General features: G+C 40.4%; 1 protein-coding gene across 1 annotated transcript; it reads right to left on the bottom strand.

The window, feature by feature from the left end:
• Positions 1 to 7,560: 7,560 nt before the first annotated feature.
• Positions 7,561 to 11,676, bottom strand: sox18 (SRY-box transcription factor 18; the record flags this gene model as incomplete). Its single annotated transcript, XM_079226544.1, has 2 exons — positions 7,561 to 8,885; positions 11,271 to 11,676. 2 exons carry the CDS (start codon positions 11,674 to 11,676, stop codon positions 7,561 to 7,563), a joined length of 1,731 nt encoding a protein of 576 aa, XP_079082670.1.
• Between the last annotated feature and the right edge of the window lie 1,124 nt (positions 11,677 to 12,800).

Raw genomic sequence — 12,800 nt, forward strand, 5'->3', positions numbered from 1 at the left:
TGTAAGTTGCAGAAACTCACAAACAAACACATGTTCAGTGTAAACCAGCTGTCATCTCACATCAGTCTATGAAATCACGCACACATGGACGACCGCAGACACACACACACACACACACACACACACACACACACACACACACACACACACACACACACACACACACACACACACACAGAGTCAGTCAGTGTGTAGTTGTGGTGACTGATTTGACATCCTAACCACATGTGGCCAATAAAACACCACAGAGACAAAAAGAGACGGAAAGAGCCAGCTCTCTCTCTCTCTCTCTCTCTCTCTCTCTCTCTCTCTCTCTCTCTCTCTCTCTCTCTCTCTCTCTCTCTCTCTCTCTCTCTCTCTCTCTCTCTCTCTCTCTCTCTCACATGGATGTACAAATTCCATTCTCTCCCCATTTATTTTGCCAAGTGTATATCTCCATATGCATTTTAAATGTCTGTCTCTGGGTGTCACTCACTCTGCCTTCACACTGTGAACAATCAAATCACCAATCATGTACTCATTCTCTACGGAGATGTGGGAAGATTAACTTTCTAAGGGGCCTCAAGGCAAAAATTAGACACTGGGGCCATATTACCCTCCCATTCCTCCCACTCTCTGAGCAACATGTATAGTTTTGATTTAAGATACTACCTGGTCCTAGGTGTGCTTTCTGGTCATATGATTAAGCACAATAACTAAAATGAAACATAAAAGCACAAAACCAGATCTTAACGCGGGGACTTTCCTTAAGAACACAGGGCCTCAAGATCAATCTCTTTTCTCAGCCTTATATCACAAAATGGCAAAAGAATAACCAATGCACACACACACACACACACACACACACACACACACACACACACACACACACACACACACACACACACACACACACACACATACATACACACTATACACACATTGGAAGCTCACTTGTGTGTGTTCATTTGCAGCTGTAGAAGGGGAATCCAGCCTTGTGTTATCTTTTCCAGTCAGGGTAATGAGCAGCGGGCTGAGGTGTTCCCACAAAAATATACACCTTTTCCTCTCTCTCTCTCTCCACACACACACACACACACACACACACACACACACACACACACACACACACACACACACACACACACACACACACTCACACACACACACACACACACACACACACACACACACACACACACACACACACACCCTTTCCGAACATCCCAAACTTCCACAAGAGTTTCCTTCTCGTTGCTCACATTCCTGTCATTACCTCAGTAACACACACACACACACACACACACACACACACACACACACACACACACACACACACACACACACACACTGTTAAAATCCCTCACACACACACTGAGTAGAAAAAATGACACATACACTCTCCACATCACACGCAATCCACAGTTTAGTTTTTACAGCCCAGTTAAATCGCGTACAACCTTCTCTTCTCCAAACAAAAGATAATTGAATCGTATGGAAATGTTATTAAAAAAAGTTGTAATTCAGACTAAAAAAGTGCCAGACAGCTTGTGCGAGAGTGAGCAGGGGACTGAGGTGAAAAGGGGTTGAATGGGGTGAAACAGAGTAAATGTGGTCAAATATAAGACGCATGGTGAAAATGAGAGGAAGATCAGAAGAAAATATGAGGAGGACAGAAAGATACCAACCCGATCTCATGAGAAGGCGTATAAAAGGCCCGACATTTACTGACCTTTCTGCGTGTCATTAGAAGGCATTTTAAGATTTTAACATGGCATTATAAATTATACACCACGGGGTGAACTTAGTGTGACGGCTTTCCGCATCGCTCACGGCCACAGTTACGTTTAGGCAACAACGTCACTTAGTTAGATTTAGGAAAAACCTCATGGTTGGACTTGAAATACTCTCGTAAATAAAGTAAAATGTAAACAAAAGTATGTAAAACATGCCACAAACTTCACGATTGTAATAATTGTGAATGAATCGCAAAATGTAATGCTGGTTGTACGTCCTGTGGTTGTTTGACCAATCCATCCTCCTCCATCCACCTGCTCGGCAATCTCAAGCCATATATTGCCCTTTATGTGGTTTGTTGAGATAGTTGTTGCTATGTTTGTTGTACATTATTGGGTGTTGAGAAAGGAACTACCCATCGTCTAGAATCAGACACACTAATAGTGGAAACATTTTCTTACTTGACTGAAAAAAGTCTACTGGTCCGATTGTCCAATACCTAGTACACAAATGCCCATCACGCCGAAAATAAACAATCTCCTTGTTTAAAAAAAAGCACATAATAACACATAATTATAATGTAGACTGGTAGCAATCAGTTGGAACAAAGGATTTTATTGGTCAAACACATATTTATGGAGGCCAAAATGTTCTAAAATGAAAGTTTGTCCTAATATCTTCCACCCACAAGAATGTTCCGCAAGGGTGTGCAACCATTCATGAAAACCCACAAACTCAGTTCTTATAAATTCTATTTTGGGAGGAAATTCCGAGCTTAGATGAGGTGAATAGATAAAAGAGCAATTGATGAAAAATGGAATATAAAGCGTGCAAAAAGTGACGATAAAAGAGGAGCGGTAGAAAAAAAGAGGTTGATAACAGAGAGAAAGATGGGGTGAAAGAGAACAACAAAGAGTAACCAAAAAAGTAGGAGAAATATAAACATTGAGGAAAGGGAACGTATCACAATGATGGGGAAGAAGAAGAAAGTGGAAAAATAATGTTATGGCGAGAATAGGAAAAAGGTGAGATGAAAGGACAGAGAGAGTAAGAAGGGATGACAAAAACAAAGGTGGCAGAAAGAGATGGAGAAGATTACAAAGACAGAACAAAACAAGAGGCAGGAATTAAACTCATGGGAGACAGAAGAAAAAGAAGAGGACATTATAAGTGACTGAGGGGCTGAGAAGGATACAAGGCCGAAAACTGACACACAAAAAAGGAAGAAAACAGAGACAACAGATTTTACTTGTTACAAATGCTTTCTTTTGCGTCTGTCAGCGGTTAGTTGAGGGGAAAACTGTCCCGCCGAGCCAAACTCGTTTAGCGTCGGATCTGAGGCTGGAGAGGACAGAATCAGAGCAGATCACAGAGGATTACCGCACTGCCCAAACACTGAGGTGATTGTCTTTCTGTCTCCCCCCTGGATTCTCCTCTTTTTCTCCTACTCCCACCCTTCCTTCTTCTTGTCTTCCTCGTTTCCATCAGGAGACCAGGAGACATGAGAACTGACATCAACAGCTTTCACAGTGGACATTGAGAAATACAACATGTGTACACTGCAATTACTTTGTTTGTTCTGGACGACGCCACAGAAAAAGTGTAACAAGCGTGAATGAGAAAGACAAAGTATAGAATTTTAAGCGCTCCTAGAAGTCTAGCAAAAACCTAGCAAAGCTACCACAAGCCGTTCTTACTCCCTCATCAAATACCGATGCTTGGCCAGTGCCTCTCGTCATCTGACCTTAGCGTCTTTACGAGTCGCAACGGGACTTCAACTCCAATGTAAACCTATCTGAAGCATTATTAGATGGTCAGAGCAACAGACATGAACAGGAATGAAAAAGTAGACAGTCAGCTGAAGTAAAACCAAGTCAACATTGACTTTAACCTTACTTCTGTTTTGTAACTTATGCACTTATCTAATGCTGCGTAAGTGAGTTACGTAACAAGCATACTCATTGTATGCAACAAATGTACTTATTTTGACCCAAACCACAATCTTTTGGGGCTGCAGATCTCCTCCAATGACGGCTGTTCAGCAGCTCTCGGACCAGCTTTGGGGTAGTGGCGGGACCCAGAATTAAACCAATTCATATCAGTTTAAGTATATATATATACTGTATACTTATTGAACATAGAATTAACTTATTCTGGATACATTGTGTACCGGATTATGCACATATCCTCAAAGTTCAGCCTGCTTTATTTTGAAGCTCTTGGATCTCCACCAATGTTGCAAAATTGGAGCTCTGACAGTAAACAGGAGGTAATTTGGCACATAGGAAATAATCCCCCATGTTCAAGCCTTCACTCACAACAAGACTACTATCAGTATTTCCTATTCATCCAATCTAACAGTTTAGAAATCACCTAATCTGCCAATTTTAAGAAGATGTATTTGCAATAACCTAAACCGAACCAAATGTTGTTATTTATGAATGATTAATGATTCTTTATTTAATTACCACATGTTCCCTCACTGCGTCATATTCTGTAACGTGTGCCACAATCTATAATAAACTAACTCCTATTATGTAATAATAATATGTATTTGTTTTTATGGCCAGCTCTCAGATGTTGAGATTAAACTCTTTTTGGATCAAAAACATAACAAAATGTGGATTTTATTTTATTCAGCCGAAATTGTTTCAAGTCAGTTCATTTTGTAACATTGATTTATTAAACAGAATTTAAAGACACAAACAAAACCATTTTATGAAGTAAATTAAAAAATCCTCCCTGTCAGACAGATTTAGAAGCATCGCAGTCACTGGGAAAGTCCTGGTTTTAATTTGTCTTTATACGACTGCTGAGAAAATGTCCTTTTCTTTTAATCCCCAAATCTTGGGTGTTTCTTTTTGTTTTTTTCTTTAGATAATTATTACCAAAAGCCTCAGAGTTATTGTACTCCAAAAAACGCCTGTCTCTCTGATGTTCTTTGTGTGCCACAGTAAATTAAAATGGAAACAAGACTCTGCTGGTGTCAACAGAAAAGAATGTCAAATGCAGATGTAGAAGTATTTGTTGAATATTTTGTTTGAACTGGTTCTCTGCGGCTCCATCCGCCAGAGAAAATGCTAGGAAAAATCTACTATTGCTCTGTTTTCAACCAATGGTGGCCACAAGGAACGGTGTGGTAAATATAACTGGTTTCACTATACAAGATAGACGATTTTGTTCTACTGTTTCATGTACAAAAAAAGTATTGTCTGCTGGACTAATGCAGAACAGATGCAGGATACATCCTTAAAGAGACTTCTGTTATTTGCTCCCACTGTAAACACACATATTACAGGATAGATACACAAATGTCGACAAACAAATTTTCATTTTCATCTTATAAAGGGCATAACATTGGCGTGGGAGGGAACATTTCTTTCTTGCTGGTGTAACTGATGGATCAAAGTGTAACATGTAACCCATTAAAGAATCATATAGAGCCACAAGAGACCTTTACAATTCAAGATTTTATTTTGAAGGCATTGTTTATACACTCACAATAAACAACATTTTGGATGGCAAGTGAAAATTCACTACTCCAATGCTTTTATATTCACATTTTTTTAAATGAATGGTTCAATATTTTCTTGCTGAGAGTGTGAATATCATTATCACGGTCATGTCTGTGGCACTAGTAGGGAACTGGAACCAGAAGCCTTGTTTAGACAGCCGGCCTGGATGAGTCACAATTTTTAATTAACACCTTAAATGTTAATTAGTACACAAATTGGGCAGAACAACCTAGAAGTTACAGTTCTACTGGGAGTAACATGGTGTAACTATTTGTGTTCAGATTAAACAAACAAGATGCAGAAAATGAATTAGTATGTATTAGACCTGATGGGAAATCTTTGTAATTTGGAAGTAAAAAAAAAGCTGATTCCTGTCTTTCTGCTAAACTATGCTAAATACCCCCCAAGCTCCAGTGATCTAACTCTCAGCAAAAGAGTAAATAATTTCATAAAATATTGAGCTATTCCTTTAAGAAATGAAAAGTATAAAACAAAATATACAACACAACAAAATACACACAGTCCTTTCTGTACAAAAACATATTCAAAATTATGGGCATTTGATTTTTAATAAGTAGTGTTGCTTCTATACCGCTATTACATGAAACCCAGTGCAAAGAGACCATTTCATAGTCTCAATTTATCCTTTACATGCCAATAGACAGCATCTATGATATATATATATATATATTAAAAGGCTACTTTTAAACAAAAATCATCCTTGAATGTTTAAATGTTTAAATGTGTAATTAGAGTTGTAATACAGCTCATCATTATTTATGTTGCTTTGTATGAAGCTACAAATATGCAGACCAGATATGATAGAAGTGTAGCTGTTCTCATATATCAAATAGGACATGCTCCAATGGCGCTTCATTTGTAGAAGCCAATATTTTGTTATTTGTAAAACTAAATTACTCTTTTGAAAAATACATTTTTGTTTCAACAAGTGATAGGCTTGTTATACCACAGAGGCTTTCTGGTTGAACATGATGACCTGTTAATCAACAACACGTCTGTGTTTGCCAGAAAGCAAAGCAATTTAAAACATCCAGATTTTGGCATGAAGTTTGACATGAGGCCCTCAGACAGAAAAGGAAAGGCATGTATCATGGTCAGAAAAAACACGGCTTGTAAAACATCCTGATAGTTTGTGGGAGACATCAGTGGTCTACTCTGGGTCTGTGGCCAAGGCTTTCCCGACAACACAGAGGTTTGTGTCGGCTGGATCGAGCCTCTGCCATCCATTCTTTTTCTCGTCTATCTACAGAGTTTCTCCTTCTTTGTCTTTCAAGTCCCCATTTAATAAACAAAATTAAATGTATGAAGTTCAGTGGAGATGAGTATTTGCTTGATCCTGAGATGAGATGTCAAAAATGAGATGAGATGATATTTATAATTCCAATTTGTTGTAGTTGTGGATTTTTCATAGTGCAGAGAAACAAAACATGTGGAGCAGGATCGAGCAGGTAGGCACCTCAACTAAGGCAAGCGCTTGTTGATATCCTACAACCCCTAGATGTAGCCGCCAGAAAAACATGTAGGTCATAAATGTGCTAACACAGAGACCTAGCATCTTTGATAAGTAAAAACGCAATGCTAATTTAAGGTGCTCTCCAGCTGTCCTTTATTTTATCTGCCCAACATTTACAGTATTTTTCTTTTTCTAAGAAGCTACTTGAGTGGCTAAAGTGAAAATATAACCTCTGGACAATGCACTAGTTTAGCCTGTTTCTTTTCTTTACAATTCATTTGGATCCAAAGGCAATCTCTTGATAAAAGGCATCACGCTTGGAGTAATGCAACAGAAATGGAGTTCCATCTGCTATGCTAGCTATACTGACAGTAGCTGATTTTGCGATTGCTCAGCTAAAGCCAAAACCTTCTGCCTTAAAGGTGCCATGAGCTAGTCATTTGTGCATTTCCCACAAATCCTGCAAACAATCCCATGGGTCATAAATTAGCCATGCTAGCAAGTCTAATCTAGCCACACTAGCCTGTAGCTATCACGGAAAGCTGCTTAGCTAGGCAGTCAATTGTTCAAGATCATGTTCATGAATGCATTAATTTAAAACTAAGCATTTTATACATTTGCTTTTTTCAGTAAGCAAATTAAAATATAAACACTTCTCACTTCCCATATCTATTTAGAAAAAAACATTTAACATTTACAGTTGGAATCCATGAGTAATAAGCAAGGCATGGCAATGACTAAGAATATGAGCTCAAACTATACCTTCGCAAATGCCTTCTCCCGATCATGTAACAATGGTTAAAATGAAACAAACCAAAGTGTGAGTTACATCTAAGGGATGAGATCATGGAGTATTTATCCAGTAATACAGGCACTGTAATAGACAGCACTGCTGGCATCAGAAAGAGCAGATATAAGAGGGCTGTTCCCTTCCTCACATCCACCAGCACCACTCAAAATGCTACTGACATCCCTGTTAATTAAACTGCTATTCATGCTACTACCTACATCACTGCTACTGCGCCCACTCAGGACTTTGGACCCACCACCACAGCCCCCGTCATGTCCGTAGACCTCCTCTCTACTCCTTCCAACATTCACATACTGGTCAAATTCATGCCTGTCCACCTCCGACCAAAACTCAGCAGAAGAAGACCCCAAATTGCAAGAGGACTCAGGATTTGAAGACTCTAAGTGCAAAGGAGGAGGAAAGGTTGATGTGGGGATAGAAGAGGAAGGGCAGGAAGGAGACGTTTCAGGGGGAGGTGACAGCTGCCCCAGGTGAGAAGGCATGTAATGTGCTGCATTTGGAGCGCTGTTCCCATACATTTGACTGAAGTAGCTGACAGGAGCAGTGGGCTGAAGTGGCATTTGGTGGGATTTTACTAGCTCAGGAAGGCTGATGGAGGGCTGGGAGTAGAGAACAGGGGAGGAAGAGTCGGAAAGAGCTGGTGGGCACTTTATAGTACTTCGTAGGGCAATGTGGTGACTAGAGATGTTATTTAACCTAGAGTTCATACTCAAGGTTATATTTGACTCACCAGAACTCATTCTAGGATCAACTCTGGAATCTCTACTTGGACTCAAACTGGTCCTTAAACTGCCACTCATTCCTGGAGCCTGACTGTGTGTTGCTGCACCATTTATGGAGTTGTGGTGACTGTGGTTGTTGTAATTGTGGCTGTAATGTTGGTTTTGATGGTGAAGGTGCTGGTGATAACCACTCCAGCCACCCATCCCTGTCTCCTCTTGCATATGTTGGGGGAAAAACACAGATTCCCCAGCTCCGTCTTCCAGAACATCCAGAGGGGACATCTCTGGAGTGGGCAGGCCATAGCTCTCCAGGTCTAGGTGTCCCGACACCTGGAAGTCCCTGAAGTGCCCAAGAGAATGCAGCAGGTGGTGGGAGTGATGATGATGCCCATAAGCAGAACCTCCAGAGACACCTTCTGCACCCAAGGGGCCGATACCAGGTCCTATTCCGAGGCTTGGTGCCCCTACCTGGGCTAAACTGTGCAGCAGAAGACCCGGTTCAACCCGCTTGAGTTTTTTGGTGGTCTTTTTACGGCGAGGCCTGTACTTGTAGTTCGGGTGATCCTGGAGGTGCTGGACACGGAGACGTTCTGCTTCCTCCACAAACGGTCGCTTGTCTGTTGCACTCAGGGCCTTCCATGCCTGACCTGAGGTAAAAAAAAAATACAAATAATAACCACTATTTTCATCATTTTAGCACCTTGAGCAGATAAATGAGTTTCTCAAGAAAAGAACTGCAATTAATCTCACTGATTATCATTATCTAAATCAAAGTCCTTATTAACATCATCTTCATCAGCAGAGCCGTCACTATTGGCGAATGCTTGGGACGAGATGAGATTATTTTTACTAATACAATCTTTTAACACTATTATTTTTGAAACATTGCCCAAAAAATCCCACAACAACATACCTACGCCTCAAGATTTTGAGAATAGTTATATTGCAATGTAGTTACCCTTGTAGCAGAGTGCTATACTTGCTTACTTTGGTTGAAAGTAATAAATAGCTAAAGTTAACATCAGTTGCTCCAAACTTAATTCCATGAGGAATAGTTGTAAAAACTATTCCGATGTTTGAGGAATAACCTAGAACCTATTGACCATTAAGAACCTTAAAGACATAATGTTAAGCAGTTTCTGTGTCAGTGTATGAACCCAAATGATTGGTGCTGGAATTGGATGCGATGCAATGGGCATCAGTTAGCATCTTGCCTCGGGCACTAAATTGGTCAAACGGCAGATTCTAGGCCTGTGAGTAAAAAATATTTTAATATTGATTATTTTCTTAATTACCAGTTGTTTGGCCTACTAATATAATAAGAGGGAAACATGTGTATTACTATTCTTAAAATATTATTGTTGTTGGCATTCACATTATGTTGTGTTAGAATTAAGCCTAAACGTATTTGTAATAAATGCTAGTGCGTCCTGGAGATGGTGTCGGGTCTAATTTAAATCAACAGCAGTGATGAAAATGTAAACAAATCTCTCAGAATGACATCAGCCTTTGCAACATTAAAGTCGATAAGATGTTCCAAACAGCTTAATTGTGAGGTGGTTATTATTGTCACTATTCTTGACACCTCAACTGGCGTGAATCGCCATCTATCTGATGTACTAACAGCTTAGAGGTTCAATGCTGATGTTCCCAGTTTGTTTCTCTTTCCAGCAGCCGAGGGGTTTGAGACACATGCTTCCCTCCAGACACTTTCTGCTTTGAATCTCAGATGCTCTAAAATCTCAAGCTGCAAATGAACTCAGCAGACTTTAATTTCACTGATAAGTGTGAATATAAGACATTGTATGAATTTGAGGGCAGGTAATATGAAAAAAAGAGCATGTTGCGCTCTATAGTAAGAGAAAAGCAAGTCGGTAAAAACTGCTAAATGCAATCTTCGTAATGTGTTGTGCTATTCCTGACATCAACATGAAGAATTGCAGTATACTAGTTAAAAGGTTCAATGCCAAAACCTTTTCAAATGGAAATAAAAAATGATTCAGTCTATTTTGCTCACTTTATAACAAAATGAAAATGCATTAAAATAAGTTAGTTAGATTGCGAAAGTCCTGACACAATGGCAACATCAATAATGCACTGTAACCCCTGACTGTGGCTGCTTCCTCTTACATTGATTCTCAATTATACTACCTGTAAGTAAAGATTTTAGAGTGGAGTATTTATTTATTTTCATTTAATCCCTTATTTTCATCAAATCCTCACCTAGTGCGCAGTTAAAAAGTGGTCATAAAAGTTTTTAGTTTCAGTGGAGATCAGCGGTTGATTCCATATTTTGACTAAAGAATGGAGTTTGATACATAACAAATTAATGCTGGAGGAGTGGTTTGAGTTTTCCACTCCAATGTGGAGATCTAGTTAAACATATTAAACTTTTGATTTGCTCTCTTAATATACTAAACATTCAAATCTGTATCACTATTAAGTCATATTTAAATGATGGATGAGTTTTGACAGTTTTGTCAAAAGAAAAATGCAATATTAATTTTGTGTAATCATAAATGTGTATATTTGTCAGTCAGACACTTTGACCATCATTATTAAATAGTGCTCTTTATATATTGGTATTGAGAGTAAAATGACTCAAAGGGTGGGGTTTTCAAACTGAGCTATAAATACTAGGAAAAGAAAAACTGCTCAAATATTGACTTGCAATTACATACATACTGGAAGTCAAAACTGTAGGTTGAATTGTTAGTTTAGGCAACTGGTCAGGGTGCAGTTTCCCCAAACCAACAACTTTGATCGTAGAAAGACTATCTTGAGATGCTTTTAGGAAACTGCCTCCTGATGTGGTCAATTTCATGCCCCAAAAAAAGTTCAAATAAATGCCAAGAAATGAATTAATCATAATCAGATGATTCTCATAATTCTCTCTATTGAACTTTAAAAAAAGTTGCCAACACTAACTAGATTTTACCAGTCTGGTTTCACTGGAACGTTTTGGTGCCCTTCATAAAGTTTCAATTACAGTTTCATTTTGGCCTGATTGGGGTTTGTGTTCCCCGTCTTACCTAGCATCTTGCTGAGCACAGCGTTGTGCAGGTCAGGGTTTTGCACGGCCAGTCGTTTCCTCTCGTCTTTGGCCCAGACCATGAAGGCGTTCATCGGCCTGCGGATCCTCTGCTCACCCCCCACAGCCTTCCCGTCAGCTGTGTCTGGCGAAACAACTCCTGCCTGCGTCAGGTCTGGACTCTGTCCCCCTGAACTAGGTGTCAGAGAAAGCCTCGGTTCTGTTCTCCTCATGTTCCCGCTTCCAAAGTCATCAGGAGAACTGCAGTCCCCGGAGGCGTTCTGCTCAAAACCCAGCTCGGAATCAGAAGCAGGGCTCGGGGTCCCCGACGCCCAGGGGCCCCCAAGAGCCATCCGGCTGGCATGCAGAAGAGTCTCTCTAGACAAGCTGGTCTTGGCTAGATTCATTCCAGAACAGGGCTTGGATTCAACTTTTAGTCCAAGTGAGCAAACGTCTGTCTCAGTTTTTTGGGTAGCAAAGTTCTGGAAAAAAAGATTTTGCTCAAAATGTTTCAAATGACAACGAGAAAGATCAAGAGAGGAATTTGATGGGTTTGGAGCACAAATCCCAAAGTAAAGCATCGAGATCTGAGAGGAGTCGGAAAAGAGAAAACAAACAAGTTGTGGTGCAGGATATTCCCCCTGGAAAGGAGCCACAATGAGTCTGCCTCTCTTTTCTTCACTCGTTTTTTTCCCTCTCAAAAGACAACAGTTCTTGTTTAGAGTGTGTGGTGCAGTGGTTTGTCCAAAGCTCGATTCTCCTCCGTCCGACTCGCTGTCTCTCTGTCTGTCTGCCCTGTTTGAAAGTGTGTAAACTTGTGGCCAGATTTAACCGACCCATGCTGAGTATATATACCCCGCCCTGACCAATCACATAAATATATAGCCAGGGGACTTAACCAATGAGAGGCCAGGCGGGCACAAGAGGAAGAGACCAGTGTGTGTGGGATAGCAAGGAAGGGAGGGGGGCAGGTTCAAGCGTTGCCTCCCCCTCTTTCCTCCGCCACGACCACCACCCTTTTCTCCCCCATGAAGCTTCAAAACACACACACACACACACACACACACACACACACACACACACACACACACACACACACACACACACACACACACACACACACACACACACCCTGTCCGCCTGTACAGGGAGATGTAATCATAGAGGTTCCATTGTTTCGGCCCAACTGAGAATGAAGCTTCTCACACACTCATTCAAGGCCCACATGCATGAAAAACTATAACACACACACACACACACACACACACACACACACACACACACACACACACACACACACACACACCTGCATACACATCGGCAGATACACTCTCTAACACACATGCTTGAAACAAGCGCACGCATCAAATAAGACCAAGATGACACATTTATATATACATTTGCACACAAATGAGAGACAAAACATGCAAATGCACACAGATAGTATATGTGTGTGTGAGTATGTGTGTGTGTATGCTTGAGGGCAGGGCAGCGGTAACATAGTAAACCACAGTCCCAACCAAAGCGATTA

This window comes from Taurulus bubalis (genome assembly GCF_910589615.1).
Source record: "Taurulus bubalis genome assembly, chromosome: 11".
Taxonomy (NCBI): Eukaryota; Metazoa; Chordata; class Actinopteri; order Perciformes; family Cottidae; genus Taurulus; species Taurulus bubalis.